Source organism: Streptopelia decaocto, assembly GCF_964273445.1.
Source record: "Streptopelia decaocto genome assembly, chromosome: 3".
Lineage (NCBI taxonomy): Eukaryota > Metazoa > Chordata > Aves > Columbiformes > Columbidae > Streptopelia > Streptopelia decaocto.
In genome coordinates, this window is record NC_138656.1 from 9,794,202 (window position 1) to 9,810,792 (window position 16,591).

Sequence of the window (16,591 nt, forward strand, 5' to 3'; positions counted from 1 at the left end):
TTCTTTAAGCCAAAAAGATATAACAATTTGTCTTTCAATTATTTTTGTTATTTTTAAGAGTTGCATATTCTCCATTTTATTCAAACGATTAGAGAATATTTAAGGAAAGCACTGCAAAACCTTAATGAGATATTGAAGGAAAGGTTAGCCAACCAAACCTCACCCAAAGCTCCTGAACACACACACAAACACACGAGCTGCAAAGCCAAGGAACAAGTGACTTTCCCAGAAACAAGTCAGGAGGAAAGTAAAGCCAAAAAGGAAAAGGAGAAAAAAAACCAAAAGAAAATCAAAACAAAAAACACATACAAAAAAACCAACCAATCAACGAAACCCAAAACCAACAACAAAAATACCACAAACAAAACTAGGCACTATAGGGCATACCGGGGAAGATGATAATACCTGTAACTTGATGAAACAACAACATTAAAAGAAAAAAAGGCAATAAAAGGCTAATAAAGTATTCCTCCAGTAGTCACTTCAGGACACAGGAACGTACCCGACTGCATGAGCAGTACATGTGCTGGGTACTGACAACTTCTATGTCAACAGACTTGAGCACACTTAGAAAAGTTCTGTAAGATTCAAGTGATTTTAATTTGCTACCTATCACTTCCACAACAAAACCTGCCATCTTTCATTGGATAATGGCATTTTCCAAGCGTGGAATAAAAAGACACTCAGAATGTGAAGCCGCAAAACTGCCTTCAATGATCGGATTTCAAAACAAAAAAAAAGCAGGTTTTTAAAAACAAAAAAATACAATAATTATTTTAAGTACTTTTTAAAATGTTGGAATACTCCCAAACCTCTTAATTGTTTTTTTTCAATTAAAAATCACTAAGAGGAAAAGCCCCTTTCTATGAAAAAAGTGATTATCATGGCTTCAGGCATTGTACTGAAAGAGTATTTGCCTTATTTACTTAACCTGTGCACTGGCATAGATCTCTCAAATGTTCCCTTGAATTCCTACAGAAATTTATTCAAAGGGTAGGTTTTTACAAGCTCACGCCAAATACTTTGAGCAGGTAGAAAAAACATGTGATAAGTGAATCCAACTACTTTCACATATTATTCAATGGAGAGTGGTGTTTTTATCTCCTTTTTAAGGGAGTAAGTTGCAGATAAAGTGCTCTCGTTTTATAATAAACATTCATGAACTTCTAATGTCAAAAAAACCATGCAACTATCCTTGTTTTCTATTATGAATGTTGTTAAAACACTTTTTTCACTTTATCATTAGTATTAGTAGTTCGCACAAAAATAAATTTACAACTCCCTGGCAGCAGCAAAGCCCAGTGGGGTTGTGATACGTTAAGCTCCATAACTTCATATTTATACATAACTTCCACGTAACATCACAATCCTATAATTTGGAGGCACTCATTTAGAGGAGAGAATAAACCTCAATTTTTGGAAATCATCACATTTTTCAATTAATTAAATTAATAAATTTAGTTAAGTGCTTAGAAAAGTTAACTTTCCAAATTTTTAATTTGAAACAAGTGTTTTAACATCTTAATGGCGAGAGCGTAAGAGCCATTCATTCCTTCAACATGTGGCAAGTACAGACCTGACAGTACCTTTAAAACACTTCGCACCCGATACAAAACATCAGAAAACAGAACACAGATTAAAGGAAAAACGCAGCAGAAAGACATTTAAGCGAAACGCAATGTAAAATTTCTCCTTGTTTATAGGAAAGTCAAGTGATGTGCTCATGCTTTTAGCAAGTCGTTATAATAGTACAGTTGTGGTTTTAACACTCTGCTGACCTGGGATTGTGGTGGTGCTGCTAGAGCTACTGTCATCCACGGGCCCAAAGAAATCAAGGTTCAGAAGAGTGGAACCTCCACTAGCTTGAAATTCAGTGACCGTGTTGGTAGGCAGCCATATAGAAGGTAAGCCAAGGGAGGGGTTTATGTGTAAAAAGGGGTAAGACACACACTTGAACATGCAAGTTATAATTAGTACTCAGTACGCAATTTAAAAATCGACATGAAAACAATGCTTACAGTATTAGTTTGTACCTTCTAAAATGTTAACAACTTAATTCAGTGCACATTTCCTCATGTACAATGCAGCAAGGAAATCAACACTAGTAACTTTAAAATAGATATATTTATTTCAATCTAAAAATGAAAGAGAACCAGCACGACCCAGAGAGAGAGATGTCATCAGTTAAAGGGAAACAATATATAGGTCAATTGATAGTTAGAATATAGCAGGTTTTTTCTCCCCTCACTGAAATCGAAAGCAATTCTTTCCATCAGGAAAACTTAGCAGATTCCCAAATACCAAAGTACAAAAAAAAAAAAAAAAAAAAATTAAAGTTTTGTTCAGCTACTTTAAGCTATTAATTGTAATTATCCTAAAGCAATGTGAACATAGGGTATCAAATGCCACTCTTATATCCAGTTCCTCACTGGTAAATTATACTGTTCCCCTTTAGGACTAAAACAGAAATCAAACCAAGATACATTTTAAAGAAGTTGGTTTTTTAAAAAGAAAGCATGATGATTGACTGAAGTAATAAGACACCAGACAACAGCAAAAGGGTCCATCCAGGCTTTCCTTCAGCACCATGATATTGCTATCCAGACTCTAAACATCCCACTTGTTCTGAAACAACACCAGTGCAATACAAGGTGTGGTTTATTTTAGCCTGCTTTGGAATGACTTGTATGTTATGAATTAATTGCTGTTAGCAGGCTCCTCGTAAAGGTATCAGTTTCTTTACAGGTTTCTAGTCTGTCAATCAAACAAGTTTCCAAAACTTGTTTTATTTCCTTTGCATGCACTTACATTTCTGAGACTGGAGGCGATGGTACAACTCACTTTGCTATTAAAATAGACATAAGTGAAGAGTCTTTTATGTGATAACTATATAAATTTACAGATACAAATAAATGTGTAGCTACCTCTAATATTTAGCTATAATTAGCTCTTGAGTGTAAGCAAAAGTGATAACAGATGACATTTCTGAAATACAAAATTATCTGTAAATCTGAAAACTTTCAGCTCAAGAAGTGTATCTTTTGCAAACTGTTTGTGGTTAAAATATTGTGCTTTGAAGTAGCCACTATACACAAGTTTGGCATTCAAAGGATGGCTAAAGAGATAGTTCATTGGTGAAAAATACTTAAGTAAAACTTGTAAATCTAAAATGCTCATTGGTTCAGTTTCATTATAATCTGCAGTTATGTATATAACGAAGTGTTAATATTGCCACTGTGTCATTAGCATATGACAGGAATCTAAAATACGTAACTTAGTATTTTTCAGTTTACATAATGCTTCATGTAGGGGCACAGTTAATCAGAAAGAAAGCCTGAATTTCCAAAGTTAGGAGTAAGAAATAAATATTATATATATTTATATATGTGTGTGTATATTTAAAAAAAAATAATCAGCAGATAGATGTTTGTCTGAACTTTGTAGGTTTCTTATCTCTAGCTCTGGTGCTAGAGGCTCTACGGAGAGACGTACCATCTAAAGGGTTAGTAAGGCCACTGCTACTCCAGTCAAACTGGACAGGTGGTAGAGATTCCTAGAGTTGAAAAGTCAGAAATCAGATTTCATAGTCAGTTCAGGTTACAACAATGCAAAGCAGTTCAAACAACAGATTCTTTAGTGTCTAAATACTAAAAAGACAACTAAATAGGCAAGCCTCAACTTTTGGAACGCGTGTATTTTTATAATATGCACTAAAGATTCAAAGCAGATTTGTTCTACCACAGGAAGTCTCATTAAATTCTGAACAGTACAGATTAGGTAACTTCTAACTCAAACAGGATTTGCAAATTAACTAAAACATACAAATTGAATAAAATATCTTAAGGCATAGTTGAAAGTTAAATTACTACTACTTCCATGGAAGATGAGGCATTTTGCATAAAAAGTTATGTATACACAATTATAGGGCAAATTTAGAATAAGGTTACTAATGAAAGCTGTCTGCACATCCACGCTTTGTCCTGAATATATATAAAATCAGTTATTTACCATCAAATAGACCATGATTCTTTTGGTTTGTTTTGCTTCTAAGAGACATAATCCCTATGTGTGAGGGACCAACTATCAATACCATCTCCATTCCACCCCCTTTCAAACTTTAAGAACTTTCATCCTTTAACAACTAACTCATTCCAATATATAAACAAACCATTGGTAACAACGTTTGAACAAGATGAGCATGTAAACTTTCACTCCTGGGAGCCCATCCTTGCCTTTCTATTTCCTCTTATTAAGTTTTTTGCACACACACAGGTAAACCAAGCAAGCAGCAGGGACCATGCTTTACAAGGAAAGTGTGTTCAAGGTGCAGCGTAACTTGCAAGTGCTGTCCTCCTGTATTCTCAGGACACAAACTGATGGGACAGTATCAAAACGACTGAAATTAGTTGACCTTTCTACTTCTGCGCATTACAGTTCTGCTCCCTCCCCAGTGAAGTCAACTGTCAATAAGTACTGGGAAAGGATGTATCCTCAACTTCTAACAGAACAATCACACTTACAGAGGAAAAGCATTGGAAGTTCCATGCAACGTTATTCAAATTTCATCACTAGTGGTCAAGCTTGAAGTGGCTGAGATATACGTTCTCTTTGCTTTCGTAGGAAGTCAGGCTTTATTTTTTTTTCCCTACTTTTAAGACTTTCAACACTGAAAAAAATATGCAGGTTTACAAACCAAGGCTGTAGCAACCTGAGCTAGCTTTGTACAATTAAGCTAACTGTAAACGGGCTTTTGCTAGGTGATAGATGTTTACAGAAAGAGAAATGAAGGGAGATGGAGATTTCTGTATTTATTTACAGTAAAAGCCTTGCTTAGAAAAATCTTTCCTACCTAATGACTTGGAAATATTTCCAGTACTGAGCACAACTAGAAGAGTAATCACTGCATGGAGCTTAAGGAGCTGGTGCTATGATTTTCACTTTGCTTTGGTAACGGAATTACTAGCATTGAAATGATTTGCATGGAAACAACGTCAGCAGTGTGGAAGCTACACCTGATGAAGTAATGACCACTATTATCAGTAGCTTGTTTACACTTTGTCACATCCAAAATATATTAAGATTAATAGGGCTTTGTATAAAAAAAAAATAAAAAAAAAGAGAACCAGGCAAGTATGATAATTGAGTAGCTTTCTGCCCTGAGGAAAATGAACCCAAATTGAAGCAAAGTAACTTCCTACCAACTTTTACTTATTGAGGAAAACACCCACTACATTTTGTGTCAAAAGACTGAGTCAGAACTCATGAGTGTGACAGAATCGCATGGAAAAGGAGGTACCAATGGCTGGCTAAGCTTTTCCCTTTAAGGATGACTTTGATTCTCAAATTTGCCAAGGATGTGATGAATTCTTCCTAAAATGGGGAGGAAAAAAACCCTCTGTCTCCAAATCAGTAAGGGTGTACTAAGTATAGTAGTCTGCTCTGGGGGATGAAGCCATTCTGCTGGCTTCAACTACTTGCAAAAAAGGCGGGTGGCAAGTGAAGCAGACCCCATCTATACAGAATGCTGGCAAGCCCTGGTCTATACAAGAGCAAACAAAGTGAGAGAGCAGAGGCAAAAAACAATTACAGAGGAAAAGTTTTCAGTTTTTAGTGAGCTCAGCTTTAAGAAAACTAGCTATACTGGGACACCTTAACGCAGCATTGAAATGTCAAACAGTGGGAACATGCCCTGCAAATTGTTTTGTCTTGCAGACATTGCAAGGTTTCTAGACTCCTGTATTTACAACCAGTATTTTAATAACATGCTTTAAAGGAAGAGTGCCCAATCTAGAAGGATATTGAGAATCAGGGCAAACTGCTCTCACTCCTCCATCTTAGATTACAGGATGTGGTAAAGAAATGGAAAAAGTATACTCGGCTGTCAGAGTACTACACTGGACATTAAGGAAGTGAGAAAGAGGAAACTAAAATGCCTGCTGGCTTTACTGCATCGTATTTCACTTTGATAAAAGCGAGAGATGTTTTCACACAGTAATTTTAGAATGGTACTATGTAAGAACTTTTATAATCCAAGGGAGCAAAAATATAAATGTTTGTCTCTGTGCTAAGAATTACCTGTGACCCTCCCCCCCAACCCTAGCAGAATGAAGTCTTTTGCTGTCTTAAAGCTGGGGGGAAGGATAGAAGGGCTTGTAATACAAATAATATTTAGATAGATCATCATAAAATGAGCATCATAAACATTTCAGAAAAAGGTTTACATGGAAGTAATTAATACATTTCATTCTCTATATTCATTGGCAAAATCACAACAGTTTTGAAAGTTATTTTTCTTAGACATCACTTTTAAGCGACTGTCACATCTGATAGAAGAGCAAGTTCTGTAATATCTCTTACCTGCAAACCTTTCTCTCTTACTCTGTCAAAGCTACATATATTCTTGGATCTTTCTCATATGTATAACTGGAAAGCTGTTCCATGATGGAGCCTTTGGCTGGTGGCCAATAATATGGTAGCTTGCATCTGTCATTGTTAGAAGTCCTGATGGTCCCTTATGTAATTAAAAGTGTTTTAAAGACTGTCACCCCATGGGGTTTAATTAAGGTTCAGTCCCTAATGGCCAGCAAGTGTAAGATACATATTCTACTACAACCTGATCTCTAATTCAGTGGCTTACATGAAGGCAGATGTGGTGTAGTAGGTACCCACAGAAAAGAATTACTGGTAATTTTCTTCTAAAAAGGTCTGGGTCACTACAGATTTCTATTCCAATATAAAACTTACTAAGCAAAACTAGGCTGGCAAGAAATTCTGAAGTTATCCAGTATGCTGGGACAAAGCTGCTGATAGGTTCTACCAAAGAAATGGTCTCAAACTGAGAGAAGAGGATGCTTTGTAGCAGTATCAAAGAGCAGAAATATCTAGAGAACTTTTTAAAGAAAACTAAAGAAAAGAAGGTAAATAAACTTTATAACTATGGTAGCCAGAGAACAGTATCACATCCAGAGAAAGCAGTCAACATTAACTCCAGAGAGCAACCTTTTCAACAAGCAGTGGAATATGTTTAAATCGTACTGCTTAAGGCTTGGCTGTGGTGCAGAACCCCACTGTAGCAGATGCTGTAAAACAGAAGAGAAGGGCACCCATCTCAGGTTTCACAATCACAGGTTGCCTGTTTGAGCTGCCATTCTCTCTTACACCTGACGTGCCTTGATAGAGCCTTTTACTCCAGACCTGCAAAGTCTTTGAGACACTGTGCTTAGAGGCAACAGTATCTGGGGATTATTTCCTATTAGGTTTGCTGCTTTACAGGTATGAGCACAAAGGAATAGAGAAATAAACCCTGTGACTGTCAAGATAAACAACAGATCAAAGAAGAATTTAGACTCTACCTTCAAATATAGAACAGAACGAGTCTACGAAAGTCATCTTTATGCAACAAACTAATGTGGTAGATCAGTCAGTAACTTAACTTGCTTGAGAGGAGAAATCATAATTTCAAAAGCCTTGTCCTTGCAGCTTAGATGGAAATTTGTCCATTGAGGCCAAAATGTACAGAGTTAATGTAATAACTAGGAAAAAATATGGGGGGCTCATTTGCTGCTTTTCTCCACACTCTAATGCTATTTTAAATCCCTGCATGCTTTCCTCTGTCTACAACAACAACAACAAAACAACTTGTGGCATTACTGTGTTTCTACAAATGTTCTTTCGACTCCAGCTTTCGCATGATCAGAGTCTTTCTTCCAAGGTCTTATTCCCTTAGCAGAGAGTCCTGCACGTGTAAGCACATACAACTGATCTGTATACAGGTCCCATCAATGCCAGCCTTCCAAAGGAGAATCTTGTCTTTTCCTTAAGCAAAGCATAGGAATCCACTAACCACTCTCCTTCCAATAAGAAAGTTAATATTCTGAAGTTTCTGAATGTAGGAATGACTCATCATCATCATGATTTGAAAATGGAGGAATTTAGAAGTTTTAAATAAACAATTACACATGAATTGGGTAAGCTTAAATATACCTAAATTGTTGCACCTAAATTACCTATGTTTAGAAGTTTTGAGGTCCACTAAAATTGCCTGTGTTTCCACTGCATGTTTACCAATGTTTATAGCACAGTTCCTAATGAAATGTTTACCAAAGTTTGGGCACATCATCCTAATACCACTACACTCTGGAATATTCCTAAGAGGTAGTCAGCACAATGGGAATGAAACTGGGTTTCCCCAAAAGCAAACAGAAGCCACTAAACATTAACAGAAGACGAGGCTAAGAAAGAAACAAGGTCTTTGAGGTGGAGAATTGATCGTTCATGCCCTGAAACTTTCTGAATGTCACTTAACTGTGGCTTCTTAGCATTCTTAATGATTAGAGCTCTAACTTGTATCTTCCCAAAAAGCTTATTTTAATATTTGTCTTTCTGACCTAAGGTCAGCAGTGCAGACAAACAGTATAGTTGCTTCTTGTATGTATTAATGGACAACAACTATTGAACTGAGATGGCTTTGTCAGAACAAATTATGGGACAAGATTATCAAAGTGTGACAAGTAATGGGAAATTCTGCTGCAGGAGTACCCAAAAGTACAAATTCATAATTGGACGAAAAAAAAAATATATATATACTTTGATAAGTAGAGGTTCTTATTTTCAGCACTCAGCATTATGACTGCAAAGCAACTGAGAAACTGGCACATGTCAGAGATGCTGCTACTTGAGGCTCTTGCAGCTCTGTACACTATGTTAAGTGTATGGTTTCATTTATGTAAAAAAGGCAAGTTCAAAGGCTGCAAGAAAGCCAGTGAAATTTTCCTACTTTGTTCATATATATAAATTCCTCAACTGATTTGTTCAGCTCAGACTAGTTACAATAATTATTACTGTTACCTTTTCTAATACTCAGTTTGGCTGCTCAGTTCCACTACAGCATTTGTGAGAAGCAGCATAGGAAGCATCATCAAACACCTGTATTATTACTATATAAAAAACCCCTCGGTTCTGAGCCCACTTGACATACTGCTATTCTAAAACAAATAAAGATTTCTTCTCTGGTGCAAGCATATCAGAGCTCTGCACTATGTCAAAGAGTGCAAGGAAATTACTATAGCCAGAAGTACCTAGGGTTAACATTAGGTGTAGCACAAAGATAATTAGTTTCGGAATGCATTCAATCAGAAGACACAAGCATAGCAGGTAAATAAAGATGCTGGGCAGATTAAACAAGACCTGCAATAAGGGACACAGTTGACTCTCTGAATGTGTGCCGAGTACCACTGTAGTGACACCAAAAATTAAGTGTCTCTGCATAACCCATTAGCTTCTTGACAACCACACACATTGCAACACACACGGCATTAAGTGGTTTTCTAATATCATAGTATCAAAACAACAAAGCTCCAAAAAAGCAAAGATGAAGAACCTTAGCTAGAGGAAGGACAAGTCTAAAATTACATCTAAAATTCGTGGAAGTAACTGTCTTTTAAAGCAAATTGCTGTGTAACAGCAGATATCATCAGGACTTAAATGCTGGCCACCAACTGCTCCAGTCTTATCATATGGACTCCTTTCCAGTCACACATGAAAAGCAGATCCAAGAGCAGGACTTCAAGGTGACTTTGAACACACCATGTAGACATATTAAATATGAAGAAAGAGGCAAGGCATCCCATTGTTTCCCTCATTCTTTCTTTTCCTCTCCTCCCCCTTCTCTCTCTATTTTTTACCTGGAACTGATCAGATGTACATGTGTTCATCTCTGGTGATACAGGAGGTGTCTGTCCTATTGAAGCTATTTTTTCTGCTGCAGATATTGGTTTCAAAGGTTCCTTGGTAGGCTCTAACATGCCCTAAATAAAGAAATATTAAAAAAAAAAAAAGATTAAAAAAACCCCACAGGTGGACACAGACACACACTTATATATATATTCCAAGAACTACAGACGCAAAAGTAGAAAATACACTACTAGGTAGTACTACCCTACATTAGAGGCTTGGGTGTAACCATCTATCCCTGTGACACTTTCAGTGAGGGGGACAGAAAGAGATGGGGCAGGGGAGAGAATCATCATGGTTCCTTAGGCTTAAGAAACATTTTAGAGCCTGTAACAGGAACCCAAGTGCTTAGCTGGAGCCTGTTTACAACTTTCAGTAATGTAATTTAAGCTGGAGGAAACAGTTACTTGATAAGGTGACATCTTCTCCTACCAATTGTGTATAAACTATTCCTGAAATATCAAATGGCCCCATCAGAAAGGCACAAATGCATTCATTTTATTTCAACAATTGGGTAATTCAGAAGAAACGAGTCAAACTATCAGTTTGCAGAATGATAGCAAGGACAATAATTATTGACATAGAAATAAATGCATTAAAAGGCATTAAGAAAATACTTAAAACACATTTTCAATTTTAAACAAACTGTTCAGAGCTAAACTGTTCTATGAAAAACATCTGAAGACTCTGGTGTTCCTGAATAAAACTGAGGCTGAGAAAGAGATCTACAGGAAGATCATAGTTTGCACTGGGACATGCAAACCACCTCAGAAAAACAAGGTATGAGAAAAGAAACCCTCAACTAAAACCACCTATTTTGCAACTAGTATGTTTTAAAATAATTTCAGGAAGCCAGCCACCAAGATCAGCTGTCCCACAAATGTTTCTACACCATGCTAGGGGAGCTCAGAATTTAACCACCAGATGAATCAATTACTTTGGACAGTGGAGAAACAGATGAAGCAGTGTGGCAACAGAAAGCAGCAAGCCACTTTACTCTCACCATCATCTCTATCCAGCTTATTGCGTGCACAAGTATATAAAAAAATTAAGAGATAATTAATCAGCAACAATAATCTGTTGCAAAAAAATAACTGCACATGTTGAGTACAAACATAGTCTTGCTCACAAATACATTACAGGAAGAAAACAGCAATTGCTATGAGATGTTTTATCCTCTGTATCAGAAAACAAGTGTATGAGCTGACCTTTGACGCATCAGAAAACAACAGCTCTAGAAACTGATTGTAGAAGTCACTCTATAAAATTAACCTACAGACCACATTTGTTTAAGACATACCAAAGAAAACTGTAATCCTTTTATTTTCCATTTGTGAATGACCATAAAAAAATTATATGTGTGTTTGTATGCATATACATATACACACACACAGGTTTCCAGAAAATCTGAAATGATGAACAGGAGTTACAGAATATTGGCTTAAGTGAAAACAGTTGATCTTACTGCAATAGGTTACTTGAGTTTCCTTCAATCTACAGAAATCTAAATTATGCCTGTTATTGTTATCTAATACTTGGGGCAACACAACAATGCTGGCTATGCAATTTTTTTTGTATGCATAAATAGCCTAATATACAAATGTGAGTCCTTTATTAATATGCCAATAACAATGCAAAGCATTACTATGCATCTCTCTTGACCTCGGCATTTTGAGACGCAATCAAGTAATTAATGGTCTGTCAGAGAAACAGTTACACAAAGAGGAATGCTCGAGAGAGCTGAGAGAACTTCCTACACACGTTTCACAGAATACTGTAACTATCTTGCAGTTCTTAACCTTCCTTTGAAGCATCTGGTCTTGGTTGCAGGGCTTCCCTGATGGCAGGTGTGGATGCAAATCAATGTTTTGATTAATTTCAATGTTCCTTTGTAATTTTTGACAACCACTGAATGATCTAGTTTCTTAGTTGACATTTTTATGTCCATACCTTGTACTTAATAGCTAAAATTCAACAAGAACTTTTTATTGTTGCATACATATTACTTCCGTAATTTTTTCCCTTTTTTCAGGAAATGCCTCAAACTAAGCTTAGACTATGTAGCCCACCTTATTAGACAAATAGCTTGCTTTATGAAATGAGTAAATCAATAGTTTCTTCACTTAAAGTATCTGCTTGCACACACACTGAAAACTGTGCATTTGATGAGTCTTTTCTAGCATTTCTACTGATGCTTAAGGCGTAACTGTACTTACAAAAATATCTTTCAGCATACTTGGTGCTTAAAGTGCTTTAATATCTTTCATTATATAATGTTGTTGGAAATATAACAAAAAGTAACACTAAAAAAGCTTACCAGTCCAGCAGCATACATGGGTACTATAACAGGTTGTTTCTTGTTGCCTGTAAAGAGCTGATAAAACAATAACAAAAATTTACTTAAGTGTTTCTGTGTCAGTGATGATAATACTTTTCCAATATTTTATAACTTGTATAAGATTAATAACAGAGAATAAATACTATGTTAAAAATAATACAATGGTTAAAAACTAAAGCAACTTTTAATATTAATGGGACTTATAAAAAGTAGTCAGATGGTCTGCCATGAAAAGGCATATTCAGGACAGTTACACAATTAAGAGACAAACATTCACAAAAGAAGACTCCCACCTGACTCTACATTTAAAGCAGCTCCATTATTTAGAAAGCAAGTTTTACTGACAGACTCACAATATTTCTTGTGTCGATTCCCAAGGAGCACAAAAGCTTTTTGTTGCTGTGGGAGCCACCCCACTGGTATCTCAGTCCATATGCATCGTGGATATCCTGCAGCTCTGTCCAGACGTCCATCAGTTCCCTACACAGCCCGTCACAAATCAAGTTACCAAGTGGAGTAACAGCTTAGCACCCTTGAACATTTATTCTAGTTTTTAATGTGACTTATTATAAATTCAAATTAAACTCGCCCAAGCACAATACCTAGGGGAACATAGTGTTCTGAGAACAATTATAGTTCAGACTTATTGGGAAATGATGTCCACAGCAGATAGGACAGGGCCTACTTAAACTTCATAATCACATGAATAAATATAGCAATTTTAATCAAGTGTAACTAATACGACATATTATAATTAACTTCAAGACATCACTTAAAAGAAGATGATATGCTGCTAAGTTGATATGCTAAGTGAAATACTCCTGGCATATGTTGTCACTGAAAACAAGCATTCTGCTAGATAGCTAATTTTTATTCAATAGTTTTTCAAAATGCTTGACGCAAACAACTCATTTTGAATTACTGCTATATGTTTTAAGTTCCCAAAGAAGACACGTTTCTACTTCAAATTAAGTTGGATGCATTGTGGCTTTTTACCTGCTATCTGCCAAGGTGGCCTCAGTAGTCATCTGCTTTTCACCTGCTTCCAACAAATGATTCAAGGAACTTATTTCTTCTTCAATTTCAAGAACAGGCATGGAAGGAAAACAGACTTCAAATATTCGTTCCAGACGACTTAGCAATGTTGTCTGTATCAAAGAGCGAACACCTATGTCAGGTTTTGTTAACTTATTAAAAAAAAAAGTAGTCCAAAATTATAAAAATATGTTAAGATGGAAAATAATAGGTGGCTGATACAAAGTTTCACTTACCACAAAATACATAGTTGTCAAAGGATCACAAGACTTTTTCTAAGCACCAAGTACAAGCTGCTAGATACTGAGAAACAGTAAAGATCTTGTCCTCTGCAAAGTGAGTTCTTACAGAAGAATTCACAACAGTTCTTACCAGAGTCACTCTTTGTTATAAACTAACAGAAAATATGTGCAATAAGTATTAAGCTATATTTATTTAAGTGTTGAAGTCTCCAAATTTACACATCCTAAAGGTTTTATTGAGCACTTTTTCAGCAAGCTTGGTATTGAACAATATCATTTCACATAATGATGATGCACTTCAACCCAAACTTGAGACATAACACTGATTCGGAAGACAGTTTCACTCATTAGATATACACAGTTAAAGGTCTCACAAAACTCAGCCTGATGTGCAACACGCTCATGGTGTGATAACAACTTCAAAAACGGTAAGGAAAAACTGTTTAGAGTCCAAAGACTGCACACTTCCTAAGAAACTGTTAGTAACAATGACTCAGATGTAGGAAAACTATAATCCCCAGCTTCATTTGCTGCATTTCATGTGATAATCAGGTATAATGCAGAAGAGTCAAGACTAAGGCATTTAAATATGCTGTCAAAAAAATATTCATAAGATTTGCTTTGTACTTCTCCAGACAAAACAAAACCCCAAAAAAGCCAAAACCAAAGAAGAAGTATTAAATGCCTCAATTTCTTCCCCCAAACCAATTTGTATGTTTTCACACATTAGAGATTGCTTATTTAAATAGAAGAATTACTTTCCTCCAAGCAATTCCCCTTTCCTCCCATTCATGATTCAGACACTTGATGGTGAATGCTGTGATCCTTCAGGGGTCAAGAGACAACCTTGGGAATGCTTCTATCCTAGCCAAATAAATTAAAGAACAACAAGAACACTAAACTTGCATTTCAGCTGCACAAGAAGGCAGCCAGATAGCAGCATGGTTTGCATAACTGCAACCTTATCAATGTTACTCTCATCTGACCTTCTTTCTGCTGCCTTACATAATAATACAAACTCACACCAAGTGTGTGGAAATGCAAATACTCATAAGTTTTGCAGGAGGGCTACAGATCTATATTCCATGGTTTTGAGATACTAGGTGGGATTTTCTGCCTGTCAAAAGTAGTTGCGACCGTGCCTTGATGTCACCATTATTTTAGCGACCCTTGAGAGAAAGGGAACTTCAGCTTCTTAGGATGGCAAACTTCTAAGTTTCTTCTTAAGTTTCATAACACAGCAAATGTCTCCTGTTTTTCTCTCCACCGGTGCCACAATCACTGCTGTTGGGTAAGAAAGTCCCAGCGATATAAACAGCACATATGGGTATTAATGGTTTCCAAGCATTTTAATTCCACAGCATGCACTGGGACTTCGCAGCTGGATTAAATATTAAAAACAAAAAGACCCTCAGACAACCTTCCACCCCCATGGAACAAAAAAATCTCCTATTTTTTTGACAAGTATAGTATATTTTCTTCTTTTTAAGTTCTTCCCCTACATTTCTGTCTCTTCTCTCTGTTGTATTTCCATACAGACACAGAATTTCAACTTCACTATAGCTCTATGAACTGTCTCAGACAGACATACCACTGACATGGAGTATATTTTTGCCCCAAGCTCAACTCATTAAAAACTGGTAACCAGCAAGCTCTTAACATATATTAAAAAGTACCAATTGCAAGATATGCTCATAAAAATGAAATTAAAGCCTTTTAAAATGTATTTTACCAGAAGCACCTGAATCTCTCTTCTTGCTACAGGGAGGAGACACAAGCCTGGCACAAAAGCAATTCTTTATCTTTCTAGTTTGGGGTTCCTCAACAGGCACTTTTTCCAATGCTGTGCTGCACTGCACACAGGGCAGCATCCAGCAGCTCCGACACCTGCTGATCTACTGGGAAAATGGAAAAGAAACAGAGTAGGAGAAACTCCCATCAGCATCCTCCAGTGTCTGCTGATGTAGTCTTGCCAGCAGAGCCCTCCTGTGGAGATGCAGCATATTCCAGCAGCAACTCTGCGTTTACAAACATCAATCTCAAACACTGGGCTTTTTTTGTTACAACTGAAATTATTTAAGGTTCAGAGAACCAAGTGAAAGTTACAGATTTTAATTAGATCAACCGATACAGGTGGGACAAACCATTATGCAGAGTATCTGCTTCATAACTATAATAGTTATTTACAACATTTCTCATTTGAATTTTTATCTGAAAATTTGCCTCGTCTCTTGTCTCAATTAAGCAAACCACTGACCATGTCCATCAGCAAACACAGTACAGGAAACACAACAGAGCGGCAAATACCACATTATCATAGTGTCTTGATTCTCTATTGGAGTCAGGATGATGAGTTGAGAACTGGGAACCCTATTCAGCCTCTAACTGCAAAAAAGCAGGAACATTAATTTGCTTAGAACATCAGCTCTTCAGTTTTGCTGCCTGTGAAAGAAAGGCCTGATGCAGACAGCCACCAAGTTCAGTTATTTGCAAAGCCTAATGTCAAAACACCATAATTATTATACTATAAAAGGATGTGAATTACACAGCATACTTGACTCACTTTTTTTTCTTTTCCTCTTTGTTAACTCATTGGTATATACTGGCCATAATGGCTCATTTTCTACAGTATATAATTCTTTTAATCATCTCTTAATGCCCAATCATTTAGACCATACTATAAGTTACAATACTTGTCACATTGCTTGTAGGCTATTTCATGTTTGTTGAACGGAACTAAGACACTAATGTACAATTTTGGGAACTAAAACTGAACGGTATTCCAGATTTTACTGTAACGTTTCAGCACAGTAAAGAATGCTCTACTTAAGTTTTAAAACTTTGCCTCTAGTACATCACTTGCCCTTAACATGAACGGCTGATGCTCACTTTGTTTCTGTAATACAGCAGGAATACATATCCCAATGAAAACAAGGAGGAAGATGAAAGGCACTGCACAATGAAAACAGCAAGGCATCACATTTCCTGAAAAGGATCAACATTTGAGAACATGCTAGTAACTAAGAATATGCTCGCTTAGGTAATGAAAGAATTAACAGAAAGTCTCTAAGAGCCAAGCAGCATCTCAGTCAGCACCTAATTTCAAATTTGAGCTTAAGAATTGTGCCAAAGTTTCAGGAACAGTTTAATTATAGCATTCTTTACACTTCCTTTCATCTTTTCTGCATTTCCAGAAATGCTTAGGCCTTATTTATATATGACAGAGAAGAATGGTTTCCATAGC

The 16,591-nt window shown here is 36.4% G+C and overlaps 1 protein-coding gene across 4 annotated transcripts in view; it reads right to left on the minus strand.

The window, feature by feature from the left end:
* AFTPH (aftiphilin) overlaps positions 1 to 16,591 on the minus strand; it is a 46,633-nt gene that overhangs the window by 9,371 nt on the left and 20,671 nt on the right. For 2 of the 4 annotated variants that reach the window (XM_082048825.1, XM_082048824.1), the window contains exons 3-8: positions 13,067 to 13,218; positions 12,424 to 12,550; positions 12,050 to 12,106; positions 9,684 to 9,806; positions 3,493 to 3,553; positions 1,779 to 1,862 (exon numbers count right to left, since the gene is read on the minus strand). In XM_082048825.1, coding sequence (XP_081904951.1) covers positions 1,779 to 1,862; positions 3,493 to 3,553; positions 9,684 to 9,806; positions 12,050 to 12,106; positions 12,424 to 12,550; positions 13,067 to 13,218 — 604 coding nt within the window. The remainder of the gene's footprint in view (positions 1 to 1,778; positions 1,863 to 3,492; positions 3,554 to 9,683; positions 9,807 to 12,049; positions 12,107 to 12,423; positions 12,551 to 13,066; positions 13,219 to 16,591) is intronic. The other 2 variants (XM_082048826.1, XR_014183689.1) reach the window with 2 other exon arrangements.